Below are 24,352 nucleotides of genomic sequence, written 5' to 3'. Positions count from 1 at the left end.
TATATTGGTAGAAAGAAGTGAATAAAAAAAAAGGGAAATACAATTCTCGAACTTGATGAATGTGAAAGTATTTTCGATTTTAACATGAGTTTTTGCAAAAATTGTTTATACATTAATGTTTTTAAGTCCATAAGATTGTGTACTTTACCAAATAATTGTAGAAGTTTGAAAGTCTAAACGATAGAAGTTTGATGGTCAATAGTAAGAAATCCAACAAATTTGTTCGTGATTTGCACGACAGACTATGTGGCAAAAAACTTCTCAAGTAAGAAGAAAGACAAACGGTCGTAAAACTTCTAAGCACCAGTAGGGTGTGATAGGGACTCCAAAACTCTAGTTAGTCAGTCAAAGCCGAACAAAAATGAGTAACATAAAGAGATAAACAGGTCGAGCGAAAGAAGCAAACGTCATTGTGTCAAATCAAAATTTGATAAATAGCAACCTCACTAATAAAAACTATTTGTTGTTGGTAGTGCTAGTACATGTGCATGGACGTGCTTTACACTTCCTAATGAAAGTCAATGACACTATATTAGTATATTCATTCACATGATATTTCTTTTTAATGAAATTCATTCACATGATATACATCCAATTAAAAAAAATAAAAATAATTTATATGACTAATTTGAACGATAAAAACTATTATTATTATCAAAACAAGTTGATGAGTACCTAATTTAGAGCTATGCATGTTATTATAAATAATAGAACATACTCTTGAATAGAATCCTCATCATAAGTTCAAATATCACAAATCATGGCTAATAACTTTATTAGGCTTTTGATTGGTGCATTCCTCTTTGTTCTCATTATGGTATATGCTCCAAGTAAGTCATATATTGCTTTCCCTTTATTTTCTTCTATTCTATTTTGAACCAATTTATTTCTTAGAAAACATTGGGTAATTTTTAGTATAAATATATCTATATCAAGTCTAATTGTCTAAGCCTCTCTCTCTCTTGGTTTTAATCTAAACTTCTCTACACAATTTAATGATTTGCTATTGATTTTTATTCTCACCTTCAAGTTTTTGGCTAATTAGAAACGGTGGAAAATGTGGTAAAATGTTTTCTTGTAGAGACGATGTCGAGTGCAATTACTGGAAATGGCAAGCTTGATGGTCCTATAAATGTAGGTGCTAAGCTCCATGTTGATGTCGATGGCAATCTTGTACTTGGTGAAGTGGATGTGGGCAATGTTGATGTCAATGGCAATCTTGTACTTGGTGAAATAGATGTGGGCAATGGACACTAAGATGCATGTGAAATAAAAGACAATGGAAATTCGTGTATTACTTATTTACTTCTCTATTAATGAAGATGCATGTGAAATAAAAGACGATGGAAATTCGTGTATTACTTATTTATGAAGATGCATGTGATTTACCTTTTGTTCTATTTTCGTAAAGGAAAATTAATTAGCCATAACTGACGACAAACTTGAGCACCCAACCCTCAAGCTGCAATCATCTCTTTAGAGTGGGAAAAAGTAAGACGAAATGGGCATGAAAATTTGATTCACTCCTACGGGTGGGAATCGGTCGGGTATGTGTGTGCCCACATGTAATATTTCTTTGGGCTCGGGCGAATCAGGTCGATAACCCTAATGGCTAATAGGGTACTCACCCCCCATTTCTCTCTGTGTCTCTCTCTCTCTCTCTCTCTTTATGAGCGAGATGACCCCGGCCCCCGACAACCTAGCAATCCAACCCATTTTCACACCTTTGGCTTGATTTTGTCATGCTATGAATCATGGTCAAAATAGGAAGACCATATACTGATATCTTTCCGACTTCATTTTAAAGTTTCATTATTTAATAACGTTGCTTGACACGTTTGATAGCTCGAAAAGACAAATTTTACACATGAAGTCACCAACTTATTTTGTTTTGCACATGAAGTCAACAACTTATTATGTTCACATGGATTCCAAACAAGTTGACAATACAAAAAAGAACTTATTTTGTTCACGCTATTCATGCCATTCTCTGTGAAACCAAATGTTAGTTTTCTTCCTAAAACTACATTTAGTAGTTGTATTTAAACCAAAAGTTACTATTCCAAAAAATTACATTAAAAAATTGCATTATTTAGGTGTATAGGAATCCCATGATAGTCATTTTAGGTTATTGAGACAATGGACTCTTCACTAAGATATTTACATATCTAACTCAATTTAACTCAAATGAACCCAAGCGACCATTTAGACGAGTCAGACGGACAAGTCTGACTAAAGGTAACATTTTCAAAAGTATATCTAGTCAATTCAAATCTCATGTCAGTTTTCATAAACTAGGTATAACCCGTGCCTTCGGCACGGTCGATTATATTGAGTATTTCATACGTCATAAAGTAGTTGGCTACTCGTTATGAAAATGAATGACTCTAAATTTGCAGAAATAAACCTCCTGTTATCACTTCTGTTAGATCTCCTTTTAGACACGAACCATACTAAATATTTGAGAATTCAAATCTTCAAAAAAAAAAAATTTTGTGTACACAAACAAATCGAATACCCAAACCTAAAAAAAAATTCATTGGCTTCCCAAATAAATTTTTTTGCGTGACTCTTGATATGAACTAACTATTTCTTTTTTCATTGATTTTAATTTTCTAGTGCGTTCTCGTTTTATTTTCAGACTCTGCATCCGCGTATCTTTGAGTTTTCTCTCTCACCACTCCATTTTGCAGTTGGTGTAACCAGTTTCTACATTGTATCGTATATTACATTGTAATCACACTTCGTTATCTTATGCATGAGAGTAAGAGCGTAGATATTCTTTGCTAAGAGATGTTTGAAGAATATGATAATTTGGAAAGTCAACCATTCTCCTCTATTATATTGTTAGAATCCTCAAATTGGTTCAACCATTGTATTCTCTATGTCCAGCATAATTTTGTATTTCAAATATATTAGTCTTCCCTGTATCGAGAAGTGGATTACTATTTGTATTATCATAAAGACTAACATAAAACTTTGAGATCATAATAAACCTAGATTGAATTTTTTGTTTAAATTTCAACATTCAAATGTCTAAGAAGCTTGTAAAAACCCATTGCAATCCCTAATCATTAACAAAAAATCATTAAAACATGCAAAAACTTATACTAAACCTCTCTGCAACTCAATGAGGTGTAATGTGAATTTAATCAATCTTGCCAACATTGAAACCAGGCATGACCATAAGCCCAACCCTCAATCTAGGTGGTGATATTTTGAAGTTTGAAAATTTTGTTAAATCAAACGAATTTAACAAAATTTAGCAAATTCTAAATGCAAACTCATTGAATAAATTTAGCAAATTCTGAATCCAGTTGTTCAAAAGAATCAAATGAATTTTCAAACTTCAAAATATCACCACCTAGATTGTAAATTTCAACCATAAAACATTCGCCTCGAAAAATAAGCTTTTGAATGTGTAATTCTTGTGAGACCTTTTGGGGTACTTGATAGAGTCTCTAATGGAGTTTACTACAAGATTTAACTAAATCTTCAAGATTTGTAAAAGTCGAAACACATACTGATGAAGAAGCCTATTTTAGGACCAAAATGACTTATAAAATGTGATTTTTTTTTTACAAAGTGAAACTGAAATGAAATTTGCAAAATGGCTTACAAACGAATATACTTAATAGAAAGGAAACCTAAGTGACAAGAGAAACAACTTCTAGTTTCTCTTTTGATGCAGAGTAAAATTTCAAAAGAACTGGAATGTGTCTGGAGCTCATACAAACTACGCGTCAAACATGCAAACAAATTTAGAGATGCAAAAAACAATGCGAAAGAAGCCATATAATTGATTTTGAACTACAATAAGACACTAAAGCTATATTTATGACAATAAGTACACTATAAGATCTCCATAAAAAAAATCATCCATGTACGATACATCACGTTTAAAACACACATTTACCTTTATTGGACCAAGAAGACAGTTCATACTTCCAAGAAGAAAATTTATAGCAATTTCCATCGAAATATTTGTATTGAGACTAAATAGAGTAATGAGCACAACCCTGAAATGGAATAGACAGAGATGCATATGAGAATTTTTTTTCATAATAGATTTCGTATTAAAAAATTCAGGAAGAAATTGACACAAAATTGGTAACATCTAAATTATCATCGTATTTAACGAACCAACCCTGAAATGGAATAGAAAGAGATTGATATGAGAATTTTTTTCATAATAGATTTTGTATTCAAAACTTGTAGAAGAAATTGACACAAAATTGGTAACATCTAAATTGATACTATCATCGTATTTAACGAGTTATAGATTGAGTTACTATTAAGTAAAAGGTTATGTATCAAAATACATAGACTCTGAAAAACCATTGAATCTGAAAAGGCACCGAATCTGAAATCCAATTGTAGGAAACAATATGCAGACATAGACTCTGAAAAACTTATACAAAAGACCATTGATAAATACATAAGCTATATTAGCTTCTATCAGACATTAATTTCATCAAACACATATATGGCAGCATCTGAACTATTAAAAATCAAACAATGCCGAAGATCAATGAAGCAAAAAACAATGAAGCAACAAACTTATGATGTCTAGATTGAGTTACTGTTAATTAGAAAGATTTAGAAATTTAAGATATGTGTAACGGAAACCTAGATTATGATTGGAAATTGAGAATATATGGGCGTTGAGAAATCAAGAATTCAACATTGAGATATAGGTTTCTCAAGAATTCGGCATGGAGGGAGGAGAGAGGAGTAAGGAACAAGTTGTTATGCTAATTAAGAGCCTAAGAGTGCTCATTGCCATATTAATTCGAAGAAATTAATTGATACATTATTGCGGAAATTAAAATTAAATGGACACGAATTAAAATTGAACGGTTGTTAATCTTAAAATACATATTGAATCCCACTTAATTGGAGTAAAGCAAGAAACCCTTGTTATGCTAAGAGCCAAAGAGTCCATGTTGACATATTAATTGGAACAAATTAAATGCTATATTAAATAAACATAATGAACCAACCGTTGATATATATTGAATCCAATGATTTGTATGCTTTTCTTTGTTAATCTTTAAATACAGAAGGTGGAGATTTAGCACGGAATAACGAACAGCTGGATTTATCATTGGTTTGTCTTTGGTTTGTGTTTGAGTTTGTCCTAGTCAACACTCAACATCTTATTTTATATAATAGATGATGCAGAAGAAAAACAAACATCCCATAGAGTTGTTAAATGAACCCCATGGCAAGATCAAATCTTGTACCAGGTGGAACGATGTCTATGGTCTCCGAGAGGGTTGTTACATCAAATCATTTATCTACGACAGACAGTACAAACTCATCTAACGCCATCCCCACAAAGATAACGACGACAACTCATCACCGCCACCACCATCACAACCTTTCACCACCAACAACATGACACAGAATTGTGTTTGTAGAATGGGTTGAGAGAAATTGCAACTAGAATTGAGATTCAACTAGCAATGCCCAAATGAATTAAGAGAAAGCACTTATATACCAAGATAACAAAACTCATGAAGATACTAAAACATTACTCATTAAAATGATAGTATAACTTTGGAATTCTTCCCTCTAGAGGTATGTTTGTTTGTAATCAGAAAGGCAGTATTCTTTTGTGCTTAAAATACAACAAGAAACATAAGTATACAAATCCACACGAAGCACCGGTTATAATCAAAACCCATTTGAAGGCAGGTTCATAGTTGAAAATAACAGGCTTGAAGTTCATTCCAAATACTCCTGTAACTACTCCAAATATTGCAGCTACAAATGTTGCTGCTGTCAGAAGTAACTCAAACTGTATCAACTGGTTTTGAGCATTACCCTATTTAAAAACAAAAACACGACTCAAAACTCAACTCAATATATATATATATATGTTCGTTCTACAAGTTTAATTACTCATCTCACCAGTTTAATGTTGATGAGGTCTTCAGTGTCTTCTATGTACTCTTTCAGCTGCATCATCGACATGGGAATATACAAAATCTTCAAGCCAAAATGGTAAGTTTTTTTTTCCTCTCATTATCTGAATCTGACTCGTTAGAATTTGGACAGTGTAGCTCAAATGGACCCAAAACCAGCTCAAATCAGTCATTCATATGAGGCAGCCATAATGAGTCCGATAAAAAGAAACATTGTGAAGTCCAACTCGAGTCAATTCTGACTTCGTAAAAAAGACTACCTAAGTAGTGGGGCCCTAGCCTCGAGCCACAGCCACCCAGTTGACATTATCGAAACTCAAGTCAGCAAATTATCTTTTAATTTCATATACACGACAACTGAAGTTCTAATAGGCAAACCCGGTATGGCTATAGGTATGAAGGAATCATATCTTACCGATAAGCTAAGGGTATTGTCGATAGCAACGAAGTAGGCTTCCAACAACATTTCGAGCTCTTCGATGTTGTACCTGTTAAGTTTGTGGCCATCTAACTCAAAACCAATTGGCAATGAGTGGAGAGGACCTATAGTTTATATTCTTGGTTGCTAGTTACCCATTGTCCAATGTGGGACTATTCTCACACGCCCCCTCGCGTGTAGGGTTCTTTGATCCTAACACGTGTATTTCTTCGGGGACGTGGAGCACGTGTGGCTTTTTACCTATCACGTGTGGGTCTAGCTCTGATACCATGTTAAGTTTGTGGTCATCCAACTCAAAACCAATTGGCAATGAGTGGAGAGGACCTAGACCTTATATTCTTGGTTGCTAGTTACCCATTGTCCAATGTGGGATACCTGACCAGCTTATGAAACTTTCGTGTTTGCTTAAACTACTCACAGCAGTTTCCAGTTTATGGATCCCAATTTTTGGCCCCACAGGTGAAATTGGTGCAGATTTAGACTCCATTCTTGACCCAGTTGCTAAAATACTAGGAAATAACTGCTCAGTTGAGTAACCGTCTATTCTCTCTTTCTTCTCTGTCAAGTACATCTCAGCCATGTCTCCATCATCATCCATTAGCTGCTCTGTTTCATCTCGAACCTGCAAACCAACTGAATGGGTAATAAATAAATGTATAGACAAGAACAATCGACAAGAGAAACTTCATTTAGGAAGAAATGGAATCAAGAGTTGATGACTTTTGGTTATGGATGGCATTTCAGTCTACGTAGACGTTCCAAATTACGGGTGTTAATCGATGTTGCTAGCTCATCTAGCACTGGACATATCTCCATGTCCAGTTCTTCTACCTGCTAAGTCCAAAAATATAGGTTTTATGAAACACACACACACAACAAACTATATTGCATTTTCAAACAGCATACAAGGAAGTCCATAGGCATTCTATTAGTTTCGACATTCAGATTGAAAACTAAAATGGCAGTTCATTAGGAAGAGTCTGACATACCTGGGCATCAAGCCACGTGCAAGTAAATTCCAAAGCAAGCTCAAGTGCCCTGAATTAGAAAGGCAGGTTATCTGAGTTGAATCAGTACATACAACCTGTAAGCTTTTCAAGCAGATTTTCATGAATTCAAGTCCAAATTTGCTAAGAATCAAATTAGGTATCTAGCTCGGGGAAAAGACCTAGCCAAATAGCCGACCGATAGCCAACTCCCAAACCCAAAAATCAATAACACATAAATTTTCGGAGGTAAACTGAAAAATGAAAAAGATATAGTATCTTTACCACTTTGATCTCTGGTTATCTGAAGACGTCTACAAACCTCCGGTTCGTATTGCATAACACAACGATCCAAAGAATTCATCAAAACTACTTCATCGGAAGTGATTATACACCTTATTTGTTCAAGACTAACAACAATTGCTTTCTCTAGGCCTAACATTGTCGAAGGATAAATGAAAACAGGATCTAAAAGGCGAAGATCTCTAGCGGGTAAGGAACGATGTCTCATTATAGTAGCCTTATCAAGTTCTAAAATCTTTGAAGTCCCATTCGGTTCTATTTGTATCCAAGAACGATTTCCCTCGTTTCTTTACAGTCCAAAACGCAAATCCCTGAGTGTGAGCATACCCGAGCACATTTGTGTTGAATCTTGCAGTATTCGAAGAGGTGGGTTCATGAAGATTAGAAGAAGGAAGAAATGGAGCTCTCAATTATCCCGTTCTTTCTTCTAAAATTCAACTCTATAACTTATTCAAATTCTATATTAACAACTATAACTCATCAATATCATGATTCTTAAATTGTGAGCTTTATACTCCAAGAAGTTGGGATGACCTAAAATAGAATCAATAAGTTAACATTGTAAACATTATACAAATTTTTAAAGAACATCAATAAGTTGACATGGAAACATTATAAATCAAAAGTAAGATTGAAATGTCTAACCCTCAGTATGGAAGATACACCCAGATAGTGATTTTGAACAGAAACAGCGAAACAAACTAAACCCAGACTAGAATTACAAAATCAAGTAAGATACATTGATATAACTAATCATTACCTTATGAAATGTTTTTTACTTAAAAATACAAAGAATTAATTTCTTAATACGCACAGTCAAGAGTTAGGAAACCCTAATACGAACGCAGTATAATCATATAACATTTAGTCCATTGGTAGTACAACTTTATTACTGAACCATATAAAAGTACCCACTCTTATTTACATAACCTTATCAAGGGGTAACAGACATTCTAAGAAACCTAGACCGACGTTCAGTCAGGTCTCAATCACAGATTCACGCAAATGAATAAAAGCTACTTCTTCATTTCAGTACTCAAATCTCAGTGACTTATCCTGGCAACCAGAACACGAAAAAAATCTACAACATGCAAAATACCTAATTATTTGAGTAGAAAAAGAATCATACGTCGTCGTTCTTCACAGGAGTCCAGCTCTGACCAGATGAAACGACTTTCTTGGCATGTGATATGAACCCAATAACATAGCCCATAAAAGCTCCAAGCACTAAAAGACTTGCACCTTCCACAAACCACGAAAATGTCGATTTCTTAATGACTACCTCACTTGAACTATCACTAATCCCATTTAGAACTCTGCCTGATGCTAGAATTTCCACCATGTCGTGAGCTTCTCCATCATGGTTTCCTATATAAGTAAACGTGAGTTTTTCCTTCGTGGCAACAAGTTTTGTGTACCCAAACTCGCCAGTACGGAACATAGATCGTTCAGGTTGAGGGAAGATTGGATCTTTTGGATGGTCAGGTCGTGGCTCCCAGATAGGTTGCCAATCTTGTCCCCCCATCCCAATAACGATATGTATTGGTAGATTTTCATCTTCCTTTCCACACGTGTAATTCTTCATCGGACAGAATCTTTCGTATCTATGAACATGACCCCATAGAGCAAGTGTCACCTTGTTCTTCACAAATAAAGGCTCATAATGTTCTAACATTCTGCTTCTTAATGGTCCATCTCTACCCTCGTTGCTTGTTGTATACATTGGCCGGTGACCTTGGACAACAATAAAAGGTGTCTTTTTTCGATTGACTGTCTCTAGATCGTTCTTGATGAAGTTGTATTGATCACTCCCTGGAAGGAAATTAGTCTCGGTTGACATATAAACGAAATGGACGACTCCTGCATTAAATGAGTAGAAAAGGTTTCGAGTTGCAGGTGCACGAGATTTGGTTGATACTGAAGAATTACCAGGCATGGTAAACTTGAGGCTGTAGGGTACCCCACACTCACCACCTCCGTCCGTCTTGTAAACTGTTTGGGCCCAATCGGGCTTCCAAGGCTGTAATGGCCAATCGTACTCGTGATTGCCAATGCAAACGTGGTACGGGACCTTAGAAGCAACAGGTTCGACCTGTGTGAAGAATGTGTCCCATAACCATGAATAGCCTCTTGCATAGCTAATGTCACCAATATGAGAGATAAAGCTCGGCTTGTCACCTAGGGCTTCAATGTCTCGGAGAACCCATTTCATGGTTGATATGCTCTCGTCTTGTGTACGCAAGAAGGTTGAATATGGGGTTGCAGCTCCCATATCCCCGAATAAGAAGGCAACAGTCTCATCCGAGTCCTCCGCTCGTGACATGAAGCTGTGTGGGGCACTCCAACCTCCCTCATCGCTGCCAACCTGTTATGTAAAGACCATGACGTAGAATTAGATATTTAGAATATCAAAGATATGTGGGAAAATTTTATATTCAACTTTCTAGATAAGAAATGAAAATTAGAAAGGCGGTCCAATTTTGTTTCTCGTGACAGTAAAAGTTGGTCTTCTGGACCCGTCAAGGCGTCAATTACATACCACAGCGAATTAGTGCTAACGATCATTGACGGTGAACAATTCGAACTTCCTGATATATAACATGGAAGAACAACAAGAAGAAAGTATGCTGATCAACTGACTTGCAGATACCAGCACTTAGATACTAGTGTTTACTAGAAGAAGCGATTTCAATTTTACAGAAAAAATTATTCCTTATATACTAACATGGAAAGTGTGCACGTAGACATAAATTTACACTTTAACTCCAAATGGAAGAACAGAAAACCACAATCTACAGTAAAGTAATCAAATCCAAGAAATTGTTTCCAAATTTTGTTAGTCGGAGACCAGAAAATTGCATGCACGCTATAAAAGCAAGTAGTTTAATCCTTTACCCGAAAACTAGCTAGTAGTGTAAATAATGGAAGACGGTGAATTACTAATAACCTGATCCAAACCCAATCCCTGGCAACCCCAGTCAATCGATGATCCGTCTTCTCTAGAAATCATAATAATATACACTTAATTAACAACCAACACGTCAAGGTCAAAGTCGCATTTGTACTCCTTTGCTAAAATGGGGACCTTTTCCATGAATTCGCTAGGATATTCTCGGCAAACTAAGATGAACCCCCCTTGATTTCCATAACAAGTTAAGCTAAATGATTTATGAACTGAACAAATAACTAAGATTAGAAAATCACACTATTGAAATATTCAAATTTCAAAACAGATACAAACAAAGTAGAAACAATTAATGGTATAAAAAACCTACAACCTCACTAGACTATAAATCAACTAACAAATCCAATTAGTGTTTCAACACGTGTCGTGGTGGCCCGTAACCGTTCTAATGTCCATTGGAGACAACAAGGCCCATTTATAAACATGCCATATTTGCCCACCCCTCCACGGCGAGGCGGCCCATGGTGAAACCACTAACTCCAACTATAACTTACAAGTTACACCTAGGTAAAGAAAATATCATATTTCGAAGGCCTTAACTCCACCTCATTTGGGTTGTGTCATTGTCCCATACCTACATAATTATACACAATTCTTGCCAATTTTGTTCAAAGAAGAACTTTTGTCAATCACAAATCACTCTTGAAATTATGACCTAAATGACAAAGATTATTAGAATGTTTGAACAAAAAACTTGATTTCCCATATTAGGAAAAGTAAAATCAAGATCTAATTCTGTTCCATAATCAACAAAAAATAGAATCTTACCTTGTAATAATATCTCTTCTCCATCTTCAAATTAGTCATAATAGCAGTATGAATAAACCCAGGATCTCTCCAACCAATACTTGAATTAGCAGGAGAATCACACATATCTTCTCTCTCATACCTCCCCACCTCTGTTTTCACAACTTCATCTAATTCATCTTCATCTCTTCCATACTTAACATAATTCACTTTCCCATTTTCTGTAATAAACATAACCCTCATCTCATCATCTTTATCTGTAAATGATAAATGGATCTGTTCTGGTCCACCCCCTATCTGAAACCCTAATTCCTCTGATTTTACCAGTAAATGTTTGGTTCCAGGTAATGGGTTATGATCATGATCTACTTTTTTATTATCAATTTCATTTTCTGACCATCTAAAGATTCGAAACTCATAATTTGATCGTAGATTAACTAATGGAAGCTCGATTGAACATGACCCAGATTTCCAATTGGTACAAGAAGATAAGAAAACATAACCAATAAAATTATCATCCGATGAGTTTGGAGGTGAGTAAATACCTAACCAATCGTAATTTGAAGGTGATTCTATTCCAGTCCATTTTATTTGAACTGAATCGCCTGATTTGTTAAGGGTTTTGGGGGTGAAAGAAATTGAGACTGGAGAAGAAATTGAGTAGTTTGGGAATAGTGTAAAGATGATGAAGAAAAAGATTGGCTTTGAAGGAACCATAGATGAAGAAGAACAACAACCCACCCACTGATAACTTATGTGATTCAGCTGGCTGCTTAAAAGAACATGAGAAGAGAGAGAGAGAATCATACCCAACTTCTATTCCGACCTATATTAAGGTTTTTTTTCCTATAATTTAGCACCCAAATTTGTGACCACATTAAAGTTTTGGCTCTTGTATTTTGTCTTGATTTTAGTTTGGGCCTCGAGAATATGATTTCGTTAGTCGAATTTAACGGTCGATATTTTTTTTTTCGTTTTACCTTTCTTTTCAAAGGTTTTAATCTATGTCCTTTCTCCTTTTTATCACTGGAATAAGTTGTTGGAGAAGATTGTTGGCAATGACTGATCTGCATTGTCGACGACCTTCAACAATTTTTTCGGTCTCTATTTTTGTTACCACTTTCTGCTTTACCCTTCTTCTCAAAAGGTGTTCTTTTATGTCCTTTCTCATTTTTATCACTTGAATAATTTGTCGGATTAGATTGCAGGCAGGGAGAAATTGAATGAACAACCAAACTAGAACTGAGATATTACTTCATTAAAATGATAGTATATTGTTTAAAAATGTACCAAGAACTAAGGAATTCTTCCCTCTAGAGGTATGTTTGTTTGTAATCAGAAAGGCAGTATTCTTTTGTGCTTAAAATACAGCAAGAAACATAAGTATATAAATCCACACGAAGCACCGGTTATAATCAAAACCCATTTGAAGGCAGGTTCATATTTGAAAATAGCAGGTTTGAAGTTCATTCCAAATACTCCTGTAACTACTCCAAATATTGCAGCTACAAATGTTGCTGCTGTCAGAAGTAACTCAAACTGTATCAACTGGTTTTGAACATTACCCAGTTTAATGTTGATGAAGTCTTCAGTGTCGTCTATGTACTCTTTCAGCTGCATCACCGACGTGGGAGTATTAAAAATCTTCAAGCCAAAATGGTAAGTTTTCTTTATCTCATTATCTGAATCTGACTCGTTAGAATTTGGACCGTGTGGCTCAAGTGGACCCAAAACCAGCTCAAATCAGTCATTCAGGCGAGTCAGACATAATGAATCCAATAAAAAGAAACAATGTGAAGTCTGACTCGAGTCAATTCTGACTTAGAAAAAAAGACTACCCAAGTAGTGGGGCTCTAGCCTCAAGCCACCCAACTGACATTATGGAAACTCAGGTAAGCAAATTATCTTTCAATATCATATACACGACAACTGAAGTTCTAATAGGCAAACCCGGTATGGCTATAGGACCTATGAAGGAATCATATCTTACCGATAACAATTTGCTAAGGGTATTGTCGATAGCAATGAAGTACGCTTCCAACAACATTTCGAGCTCTTCGATGTTGTACCTGCTACCTGACGAGCTTATGAAACTTTCATGTTTGCTTAAACTACTCAAAGCAGTTTCCAGTTTATGGATCCCAATTTTTGGCCCCACAGGTGAAATTGGTGCAGATTTAGACTCCACTCTTGATCCAGTTGCTATAATACTAGTAAATAATTGCTCAGTTGAGTAACCCTCTATTCTCTCTTTCTTCTCTGTCAAGTACATCTCAGCCATGTCTCCATCATCATCCATTAGCTGCTCTATTTCATCTCGAACCTGCAAACCAATTGAATGGGTAATCGATAAATGTATCGACAAGAACAATCGAGAAATGGAATCAAGACTCAAGAGTTGATGACTTTTGGTTATTGAAGAATGTACCTTCTGAACTCGTCTGGTCAATGCGAGTAGATGGCCTTTCAGTCTACGTACACGTTCCAAATTACGGGTGTTAATCGATGTTGCTAGCTCATCTAGCACTGGACATATCTCCATGTCCAGTTCTTCTACCTGCTAAGTCCAAAAATATAGGTTTTAAGAAACACATACACAACAAACGATATTGCATTTTCAAACAGCATACAAGGAAGTTCATATGCATTCTATTAGTTTCGACATTCACACTGGAAACTAACATGGTAGTTGATTAGGAAGAGTCTGGCATACCAGGGCATCAAGCGACGTGCAAGTAAATTCCAAAGCTAGCTCAAGTGCCCTGAATTCGAAAGGCAGGTTATCTGAGTTGAATCAGTACATACAACCTGTAAGCTTTTCAAGCAGATTTTCATGATTTCAAATCCAAATTTGCAAAGAATCAAATTAGGTATCTGGCTCCCGGCAAAGACCTAGCCGAATCCCAAGCCAAAAATTCCAAGAACACATAAATTTTTCGGAGGTAAGCCGAAAAATGAAAAAGAGTTAGTAGTATCTTTACCACTTTGATCTCTGGTTATCTGAAGACGTCTACAAAGCTCCGATTCGTATTGCAAAACACAACCATCCAAAGAGTTCATCAAAAATACTTCATCGGAAGTGATTATACACCGTATTTGTTCAAGACTAACAACAATTGCTTTCTCTCGGCCTAATATTGTCGAAGGATAAATGAAAACAGGATCTAAAAGGCGAAGATCTCTAGCGGGTAAGGAACAATGTCTCATTAAAGTAGCCTTATCAAGTTCTAAAATCTTTGAAGTCCCATTGGATTCTATTTGTATCCAAGAACGATTTCCAATTCCTCGTTTCTTTACAGTCGAAAACGCGAATCCCTGACTGTGACCATATCCCAGCACATTTGTGTCGAATCTTGCAGCATTAGAAGTGGTGGGTTCGTGAAGATTAGAAGGAAGAAATGGAACTCTCAATTCTTCCATTCTTTCTTCTAAATTCAACTCTAGAACTTATTCAAGTTCTATATTAACAACTATAACTCATCAATATCATGATTTCTTCAAATTATGAGCTTTACTCCAAGAAGTTGGGAATGACCTAATGGATTCGGATTTACGCGTATATGAAAAGCACAAGAATTCGAATTTACATTTACGGATCTTACCTTAGTCTTTTGTCAATCCCTGAAATACCATCAATGAGTTAACATGTAAACATTATACAAATCTTTTCAAGAACATTAATAAGTTAACATGGAAATATTATACTGTAAATCAAAAGTAAGATTGAAATGTCTAACCCTCATTATAAAGTTAATATGGAAGTTACCCAGACAATGATTTTGAACAGAAAAGGCAAAACAAACTAAACCCAGAAAAGAATTACAAGATCAAGTAAGATAAATGTATATTGATATAACTAATCATTATTATCTTAGCTTGATTGAATACCTAATAAGGAGAGAAGACAACAACCCACTGATGGCTTATGTGATTCAGCTTAAAAAAGACATGAGAAGATTGAGAATCTTACCCAACTTTCTATTCCTACCCATCTTAAACGTGGTGACTTTAGACCTTTTACTAGTAGTTGAGTTTAAGGAAGATTGCCTTGTTTGACTATCTCTCTAATTGGACGGTGATAAGGGTGTTCAAGAAGCGGATATTAAGGGTTTTGTTTAATGGAAACACATGCACTTATACTATTATTTGGTTAATTCCAATTTGGACTCTATATTTGTGACTACTTTGAAAATTTTGGCTCTAAAATTTTTAGTCGGGCTTGAAGAATATAATTTCGTTAGTTAAATTTAACCGTTAATATTTTGTCTATTGATCCTTTTTTTTCAAAAAAAAAATTTCTTTAATGTCTTTTTTCATTTTTAGCACATGAATAAATTGTCGTAAAAGCTTGCTAGCAACAACCAATCAACATTGTCAACGACATTCAACAAATTTTTTCAGTCCTTGTTTCTTCTTCTTGTCGCCACTTTCTGCTTACATTTCTTCTCAAAAGATTTTTCTCATGTGTCCTTTCTTATTTTTAGGGTTAATTTCATTTTGGCTCTTAATTTGTGATCAACTCATTGTTTTGGTTACATACGCGTTTGGCAGTTCGATTTGGCTTATTGGCTCCCAACAACTAAAAGAATTTCAACTTTTTCACAGACTATATTTGAGGGCCAAAATGGAATTATTTCCAAAGAAAAATTAAAAACATAAAGGTCACCTCATCTCTCTTTCTCTTCCATTTCCTCAACTTCATCTCTCTCGCCACCTCATAACCTTCTCTGGTGAAGGTCGTCGATTGACTAATTTTTCCGACGACTTTTAAATTACTAAAAAGAATTTTGTTAGTAATTTACTAATTTTTTCTAAGGGTCAAAAGATTGTTGGTAGCAAATGGGTTTTCAAGAAGAATGAAAGAATCCCAATGGTGGAGGATACAAAGCACGGTTAGTAGCTAAGGGGTTTACACAACGAGAAGGGATAAACTTCAATGAGGTATTTTCTCCTGTTGTTAAACATGCTCTGTTAGAGTATTACTTGCTATGGTTGCTTCGTATGATATGGAATTGGAGAAGCTTGATGTTAAGACTGCGTTTTTACATGGAGAGTTGGAGAAACAAATCTATATGCGTCAGCCAGAGGGGTTTGAGATTCTCGGGAAAGAAGATCAGGTCTGTTTACTGAAAAGTCCTTGTATGGACTGAAACAGTCTCCTAGGCAGTGGTATAAGCGTTTTGACACGTTTATGGTTAAGAACGGCTATGACATAAGCAGTTATGATAGTTGTGTGTACCACATGAAACTATCAGATGATTCTTATGTGTATCTGCTCTTATATGTGGATGACATGATGATAGCTTGCAAGGATATGTTGGAAATCCACATGTTAAAGGATCAGTTAAAGGCTGAGTTTGAGATGAAAGACTTGGGTGTCTCAAGGAAGGTACTGAGTATGGAGATACAGAGAGACAGATTTGCTGGAAAACTGTTCTTGTCTCAGAAAACGTACATCGAGAAGGTGTTGGAACGTTTCGGTATGGCTGAGGCAAAACCTGTCGGTACTCCATTGGCCGCACATTTCAAGCTTTCGGGTGAACTGTCACCGACAACTGATGACGAAAAGGAGTACATGTCTCGAGTGCCTTATGCAAGTGCAGTAGGTGGCATTATGTATGCTATGGTGTGCACAAGGCCTGATATTTCACATGTTGTTGTAGTAAACAGATACATGGGCAGACCTGGGAGAGGTCATTGGCAGGTTGTGAAATGGATACTGTAGTATCTGGGAGAAACTGTGGAGCTTGGGTTGATTTACGACAGAAAGGTTGATTTAACGTTTATTTTCATGTTCGTAAAATAGTAGGAAATCCTTTCATCTCAACCCCAATTTACATTTATGATGTTTTTAACCACCAACACAATCAAAGGACCACTGCACCACAAACACCACCATCAAACCAACAGCCCCTACTAGCACCAGACGGACTCCACCACCAACCCACCACCAAAAACACAAGGCCAACGCTAGACAAGATAACAAAATTTTGCATACTTTAATGGGAACTCTTTTACTTCTCGAAATAGGTGATATCAAACACAGTCTTAAAAATTTATCAAGGGATAGGTTTGCGAAGAAAATAGCCCAGCAAATTAGAGTAAATTCGAGTGCGGAGCCAAACGCCAAGTCACCAAACTGGTTAAAAGTTAAAATAGACATGCTCACTTGGCTTGTTGTTAGACGAGCCATCAAGCTCACAGCTTGGACCACGCCTAGACAGGGTTGTTCACACCTAGACAGGGTCGTTATGTGCAGCTTGTTAGTCTGGATTTGGCCTAACATAGACACATAGTTAGCTCGTCTAATAGCCTAAATTTGGAGACTGAGATTCTTAATAACTCTGGGCATGATGCATGCCTATAATATTTGGGCTGCCTTTATCGGTGCCCCGTCTTTTTGCTTTTGGCTTGCCCCTCTCTTGGCACTCCGCATGGGCCTTGGACTGACCTGAGTCTGTGTTGTTCAAACCCTTCATTAGTTAGGCCCAGTCTAAGTGCCCTCGGACTGCCTAGTTTGTGGAGGCGCGGGCCAAGATCAATTTGACAGAGTCCCTATAGACCCTATTGCTTATACAGGCCACAGTTGTGACTGCATACAAGCCGAGCTTGTCTACTAGCTAGACAACCAGGCCTGGACCGATTGACACTGGATTTGCGCAAATGGGAATTGCTTCTGAAATCCAACACAAGTTTCTGAAATCCAGGCCACAGTCTATTACACTAGTTTCTGAAATCCAACACAAATGGGAATTGCTTACAACATAAATCTTCATTTCATTCTCAAGTCCTGGTAAACTCAAATTTGTGTATTTTCCTCCTTGGATGAAACACAAACAATTAGTATTTTCTTTTCCCCATTTCTCTATCTACTCTCTTGTTTTGTCTCTAAAATGAAATCTATCATAGTCTCTCTCTATATAGATTGAAGAACAATAATAATTTAGGCAAGTTTTTCGAAAATGCATGATTTTTTTTCCTTAATTTAATTTGTGGATTTTGGTAGAGGATTTCCACTTATAAATGACTTGAAAAGTTGAAGAGCAGCTCTTGGTTTGAAAAGAGGAACTTCATGCCCTGCCCCCCTCACTGTTGCAAATGTTAGCCCTTCATACACTTCTGTCCAACCTCCAACCTTCACCATATTAAAAACCCACAATTAACATAGTATTTAAAACAAAAATTAGAGGACATAATGAGGTAAAATTCATAAATTTATTGTTTTCTCTTTCTTGTATAAAAATGTTTTTTTTATATAAATTTATGTCAGATATCAATGTCGATGCTTAAATACAAAAAGTCGTCGGCCTAAAGCCAACACCGACGTCCAAATGTGCCATCGACCACTCTCTCCGTTAAAAAATAGGCAGGTGTTTGTAATTAACCTATGTGAAACAATTTCTACCGACAGCATATGTAGAATACAGTCGGTAATACATACTACTACCGACGGTATTCTGTCGACATAACACACTCCACCAACCAACGAGTGCTCCCGTCAACAGAAACCATCCGTAAGTAATCCCCATTGTTTTAGGTTGTTTAAACATTATAACCATGTATATCAGATGAAACACAAACAAGTTGATATGACTTTTACCGAGTCGGAAGAAAATATCAAAATGCACTGACCTGTTTCTTGACATACCATGGGTACCATGGTATTTTTGTTGCTAGATTGAGTCGAGCGAGGGAAAATCTCGTTGCAGTAACTGGTACAACAGAATCAACATCTCCGCTGTAATAATAGAGTATGCATTAATATTTTGAGGAAACATTATCAGGATTGACGAAATAATTTAGATATAAATGTAAAATTAGTGATTATAATCTTTAACTATGTGTAATTAAAAATTAACCTGAACACCCAAACCCTTAAACCAGCTGCAATCATCTCTTTGTAAATAGGAAGAATCGAGGCAGCCGTATCATTCCAATTTCGGTTTAGAGTTTCACTATTTATACAGAAAAATTAAACAAAAATCAAATACTTAATACCAATTGGAATATTAAAATTAATAACAATAAATACTAAGAAAAGCTAAATGATTTTTTTTACCTGCAAGCAGTCCATTTATAAGGAATTCTAGTCGTATTTGCATGAAGAACTTTCTGAACGTCTGGTCGATTATAATAAATTTCCGCATATTTTTCTGTACACGGATCATACCCTGAAACCTGCCTAAAAATCTAATAAAAACAAAAGAAAACAAATAAATTCCAAAAGCATTATAAAATTAAATGAAAATATATATTTTCAAATTAATCTTTTTTTACCGAATTTGGTCGATGTGGTAACCCTAGAGATCGTTGGCTTGCCATAGTGCTGCCATCGGATTTATTACATGGTGGTGCATAAATATTGTATTGATCAATATTTCCAAATTCTTTATCCATTGCATAAGTATATAGAGATTCACACTCATTTGAATTCTTTTGCCGATGAAAATCGCAAGTGTTAATGAGTTGTTTATACGTTTTATCAGATATCATTGCATGACTCCACCAGTATGTTATCGTTCCAACATTATCGTAATAGTTATCTGTGACTGCATTCCCAACCTAACAATATTGTTTAAAAAATAAAAGCGAAGATGTTAATAATTAAAAGAAAATAAAAATACATAAATAAATATCTATAGAAAAATGAAAAATTTGTTAAAGATTATTACCATGATTCCTTTGAGATTAAGAGGTTGATTAGCCTTTTGGTTGTGGATCAAGATTTCTTTGGCTAACTGAGGTACGTAATGTCCTGCGTAGCTTTCTCCTGTTAAGTAGATTTCGCGGTTCTTGTAACGTGGGAATCGTTCCAACCATCGGATAATGAATTCTAGTGAGTCTTTAGCTGAATAAAATCCATCGGAACTGAGTCAGGTTAATAAAGAAAATGCTATTTGACTCGACAATAAATGTTTGGGCCTGAGAAGGCAAAATTGCTAATGTACTAGAAGTGTTGCCTTCTCGGGCCATTTTGGTCCATGTGTTGTCGGGCCAAGTACCACGGTTGGATAAATAATACTTTGGGGGTTAATAAATCAATGTTATAATAGAGACTACCTATATAAGACTGAAAAAGAAAATTGTCGATTCATATTTATTTTCATTTTCAGATTGAGATAGTTTGACATAATAGGCGAACTTATTATAGGACTTTACTTTGTGGAAATATGTGAAAAAAATGCAAACCTTACATATAAAGTATTGAAGCTAAGGCGTAAAAAATTGAGTTTCAATTTCAAACTAAGGTGTAAAGAATTGGATTTCGGAAATAAACACGTACCTGTACGTTGATCACCAGTGTCGAAGAGCTCAGAGGATGTGTTAGTGTAAGAGAATCCAACTCCCGCAGGGGTTTCGAGGAAGAGAAGGTTGGCAATGGAGTTCCATGAAAACTTGTTCATATATAATCCTGAGCCATTCTTGTTTAACCTGAATGGGCCTATTTCCTCTGATGCTCCATATGCCACTGAAGAACAACCAGGACCTGAAACCAATTTTACTTGTATTAGTATCAGTACTTCTTATGTAATATTTAACTTCAAGAGCAATCTGTTTATATAATTTCTATTTTCCTCCCAGTTTAAGGACAATTTAAAATCTAACCATTGTGTACAACAATTGGACCGGCTGGGCCGCCCATAGTCAACTCAGACCTTAGCCAGGCTCTACAGTCCAAAAAAATTGCATTCAAATAGATACTACCCGACATATTGAATCAAGTAACTTGGTGAAAATTAGTGTTCATATCTAGCCCGAACACACTGAAATTGTTGGGGGTAAATGGTCATGGTTGGGTGTTCGGGCTATGGGTACACTTCATTACAGTACCACCCGTGTTTCATAAAGAAAACTAGAACCAAAATAAAAATACTGGAGGGTTTTGTTTCTATTATTGTTAGCCAGTAAATTCTTTTTAGCTCTTTCTACTATGTGTACTAAGAACACATGATAAATTATAAACTCTTTCTAATTTTAACAAGTCAAAGTTCAACTTCTCTCACTGATTGTACTATTTCAAAGATCCAACTTGAAAACGTAAAAGTTTAAATTTTATCATGTAACCTTAATTAGGACACATAATGGATAAAGTCATTTTTATATTTTCAAGTAAGAAATATATTAAAATCAATACAATTATTAAAGAAAGTTGAACTTTGACTTGTTAAAAATAAATTTTTTTAATAATTTATCACATTTTCTTATAACACAAGGTAGATATATAAATAGGTAAAAGATCAAATAGGAGATTAGGTACCTTTTTGGTAGTGTGTTATTGTTGAACGTTTTCAAGGACTGATAGTCTCATGTTAGACAATAGTTAATTAATAGCCCTCTTTAACCCTTACAAAGTACATTGTGGTTATGTATTATGTACACAAGACGGAAGACAGGATTTTAAAGTTCAAAATATCTCGAAAGTTGGGATCGACTACAACGGAACGGTGAGTGGGAAGCCCCAATTTGTTAGGATCCACGGAAAGAGAAATGGTCTGACCAATTAGAACTGTCACAACACTGTTAGGTACGTAGTTGGCTCTAATTTTCGGGCCATTTAGAATTCATCCTGCAGTACCATTGATAAATGATATAAATGGAGGGTTAGGAATTGAGATCATTTATGGGTAGGAACCACCTTTCTTATCTTTTTTCCAGAGTAATAAATGAGACACTGTTTTCAGTTTCTTTCTTTGCATTCAATTGTTGTAAGTTTCTTATGTGATATTTTAACATCAAAAGACAGGTGCAGACAAAGAGAAAGAGACTAGACAGATTAGTGAGAGAGAGAGGTCAATGTAATACTATACATGTCTTCCTTTCATTTCATTTCCTTGATGGTGGGAGTAGAAACTATAGACTTTCTAGTACAATATGTTTTTGTTGGGTCAAATATCATTCTACTCCATGATTCATGACCTAATCAACTCAAACACTTGAGAAAAACTATCAACAAGCTAGACAACAACCTAATCAAATGGATTTTACCTAAATTTTGTTTTGGGTATCTCCGAAGACACTATTTGAACTAGTAATATACAAAATCGAAAGAAAAAAAAAACATTTAAAGTTTGTAATAATAAATTATTATACGTGTTTTGGGTATCTCCGAAGACACTATTTGAACTAGTAATATACAAAATCGAAAGAAAAAAAAAACATTTAAAGTTTGTAATAATAAATTATTATACGTGTCGGTGACGTGAATGAAAAATGTGAAACCCTCTTGAGTAAAGTTGTAACATGAGTTGTTTCTCTACTAAAATCATGTGAACAATTTTAAAGGAGGTTACTAGATAACTATTTTTCCTTCCTACATTATAAATACTAAAATTGAAAACATCATTGTGAGAAGAGTTGAATACTAACTTATTAAATGGATGACTTAAATGTTAGAAAGATTATTTTAAGGATAACTTAGAAAGTTAGATAAATTGAATGTTAAGCTAGAAAATGAGAAATACTAACCTAATTAGAGCACTGAGAAGAAGAACAACAAGGTCAGTCATATATTATGAAAATAAGAGTGAATACTGGGTCAAATATATCAGTTGAATCTCGGTCGGAATACGTGACCGGACAAAATTTAGAAAGAGAAAGTATTCTCTCTAAATCTTGTCCGACCACGTATCTCGGCCTGAATTCAACTAGGATATTGGTCTAGTAGACTCTCATTTTTCACAATGTAAAGTGGGTTCATTTTTCTTTTGTTTAGACTATAAATTTTCATGCAGCAGTAGAAAGAGAGAGAGAGAGAGAGAGACCTCCATTAAGCCAGATGACCAAAGGTTTAGAATGGGGATGAGGAAGAGCAGCTTCAGTGAGCCAATAAAAGAGAGCTCTACCAGATAAGTGATTAACAGTGACATAACCAGAGAACTGTTGAAAAGAGACATTAGGAGGTTGCCCTGGTAGTGCTGATATCCTATCATCACTTTCATCTCCTCCTCCTCCTCCTCTAACATGATGATGATGATTATGATGATGCCCTCTTTGATCATTTTCTTCTTCTTCTTCTCTTAAACTACTACTTGGACTACTCAGTACTGATAGAACAAGTAGATATGCAAAAACCATGGAAATAAAAATCTTTACTTTCCCCATGATAGTCACAGAAGAAGAACAAGAAGAAGAAGATTATACTACTAAGAAGTACTAGTAGTAGTCTTGTGAGGACTCACAAACTCACTAGTTATAATAACTCTCTCTAGCTAGCTAGCTGGATGTTATGGGGTTGTTGTTTGGTCTTTGTTGGTCTCAATGAACAAAATAAATAGGAGAGAGAGAGATGAAGAGAATAGATGGGGGTGGGGGTGGGGGTGGGGGTGGGGGTGGGGGTGGGGGTGGGGGTTTTAGGAGTTAAAAGGTTATCACATGGTTGGTGCACGCCCATAAAAGAGTGAGTCCATTGAATCCTCTTTCCATTAATTCCTCTTTCCATTAATTCCTCTTGTAACTATATGTGATACTTTGACCACTTTTTCTACCCCCCATTATTTTCGCCTCTACTCAACCCTAGCTCTTTAATTCTCTACTCTAAATTACTACTAGCTACTAGTTCTTCTCTCATTAATTCCCCCTCTACTTACCCTTGTCTTATTCTTTGAGTATTTTGTTTGGATAAGATTGAAATGTTATTATTATTGTGGGTTAAATTCTTTAAGACAATTGAGATGTGACCAACTCGTTATTTTGATTTTTTACATTGTTCAATGTCTTTTTGCATAAATAAATAGTAAAAATGTGGGTACACTTTTTGCATAAATAAATAATACAGTAAGAATGAAGGGCAGCTCTTCTAAAGACAGAACCCACCCATTTGTGTTCATGGGTGCGGTTTTTAGGTGTCCATTGGCTCAATTGGCATGGAAGACCCCTCATGTCGTATATATGTCTTCTCCTCCTCCTCTCTTTCTCCTTCCCCTCCATTTTCTTCCCCTCTCCCCAATCCACTATTTGAAGTTGAATCAAATCATACCTACTA

At 35.6% G+C, this 24,352-nt stretch overlaps 3 protein-coding genes and 1 pseudogene across 6 annotated transcripts; all 4 read right to left on the bottom strand.

The window, feature by feature from the left end:
- Window positions 1–6,682: 6,682 nt before the first annotated feature.
- Window positions 6,683–8,415, bottom strand: LOC147552990 (magnesium transporter MRS2-5-like; annotated as a pseudogene).
- Window positions 8,377–12,984, bottom strand: LOC147552989 (putative inactive purple acid phosphatase 2). Its single transcript, XM_086666369.1, has 2 exons — window positions 11,392–12,984; window positions 8,377–10,023 (listed from the first exon to the last, which is right to left on the bottom strand). The coding sequence occupies exons 1-2, from the start codon at window positions 12,175–12,177 to the stop codon at window positions 8,782–8,784; spliced, it is 2,028 nt and encodes a 675-aa protein (XP_086522495.1). The 5' UTR covers window positions 12,178–12,984; the 3' UTR covers window positions 8,377–8,781.
- Window positions 12,595–15,418, bottom strand: LOC147552988 (magnesium transporter MRS2-5-like). Of its 4 annotated transcripts, none has more exons than XM_086666374.1 (6): window positions 15,341–15,418; window positions 14,352–14,991; window positions 14,084–14,154; window positions 13,799–13,927; window positions 13,361–13,693; window positions 12,595–12,984 (listed from the first exon to the last, which is right to left on the bottom strand). In XM_086666374.1, exons 2-6 carry the CDS (start codon window positions 14,788–14,790, stop codon window positions 12,706–12,708), a joined length of 1,251 nt encoding a protein of 416 aa, XP_086522500.1. In that variant the 5' UTR covers window positions 14,791–14,991; window positions 15,341–15,418; the 3' UTR covers window positions 12,595–12,705. The 4 variants fall into 4 exon arrangements, with proteins under 4 accessions (XP_086522500.1, XP_086522498.1, XP_086522499.1 ...); XM_086666372.1 differs by having other exon boundaries at window positions 15,259–15,365; XM_086666373.1 differs by lacking the exon at window positions 15,341–15,418 and adding an exon at window positions 15,108–15,284.
- Window positions 15,419–18,131: 2,713 nt separating this feature from the next.
- Window positions 18,132–23,936, bottom strand: LOC147552987 (serine carboxypeptidase-like 25). The gene is made up of 8 exons (XM_086666370.1): window positions 23,133–23,936; window positions 20,654–20,857; window positions 20,043–20,218; window positions 19,648–19,932; window positions 19,430–19,560; window positions 19,230–19,325; window positions 19,003–19,108; window positions 18,132–18,505 (listed from the first exon to the last, which is right to left on the bottom strand). The coding sequence occupies exons 1-8, from the start codon at window positions 23,470–23,472 to the stop codon at window positions 18,356–18,358; spliced, it is 1,488 nt and encodes a 495-aa protein (XP_086522496.1). The 5' UTR covers window positions 23,473–23,936; the 3' UTR covers window positions 18,132–18,355.
- Window positions 23,937–24,352: the final 416 nt, after the last annotated feature.

This window comes from Eschscholzia californica, unplaced genomic scaffold (assembly GCF_041429995.1).
Source record: "Eschscholzia californica isolate CP2 unplaced genomic scaffold, dmEscCali1.0.p SCAF_3, whole genome shotgun sequence".
NCBI classification, from domain to species: Eukaryota; Viridiplantae; Streptophyta; class Magnoliopsida; order Ranunculales; family Papaveraceae; genus Eschscholzia; species Eschscholzia californica.
This window is presented reverse-complemented; position numbering and strand designations above follow the sequence as displayed.

Bases quoted from the DNA above. Each gene is read 5' to 3' on its own strand.
- LOC147552989 (XM_086666369.1), bottom strand. From the start codon at position 12,177: ATGATTCTCTCTCTCTCTTCTCATGTTCTTTTAAGCAGCCAGCTGAAT. The intron at 10,024-11,391 runs GTAAGATTCTAT...TTTACATAACAG, and splicing joins AGAAGAGATATTATTACAAG to GTTGGCAGCGATGAGGGAGG.
- LOC147552988 (XM_086666371.1), bottom strand. From the start codon at position 14,790: ATGGAAGAATTGAGAGTTCCATTTCTTCCTTCTAATCTTCACGAACCC. The intron at 13,694-13,798 runs GTACATTCTTCA...ATTGGTTTGCAG, and splicing joins TGACCAGACGAGTTCAGAAG to GTTCGAGATGAAATAGAGCA. The intron at 12,985-13,360 runs GTAAGATATGAT...TCGGTGATGCAG, and splicing joins CCCTTAGCAAATTGTTATCG to CTGAAAGAGTACATAGACGA.
- LOC147552987 (XM_086666370.1), bottom strand. From the start codon at position 23,472: ATGGGGAAAGTAAAGATTTTTATTTCCATGGTTTTTGCATATCTACTT. The intron at 19,561-19,647 runs GTAAAAAAAGAT...TGTTTTTATTAG, and splicing joins TACCACATCGACCAAATTCG to ATTTTTAGGCAGGTTTCAGG. The intron at 19,109-19,229 runs GTTAATTTTTAA...CTATTATTACAG, and splicing joins TTAAGGGTTTGGGTGTTCAG to CGGAGATGTTGATTCTGTTG.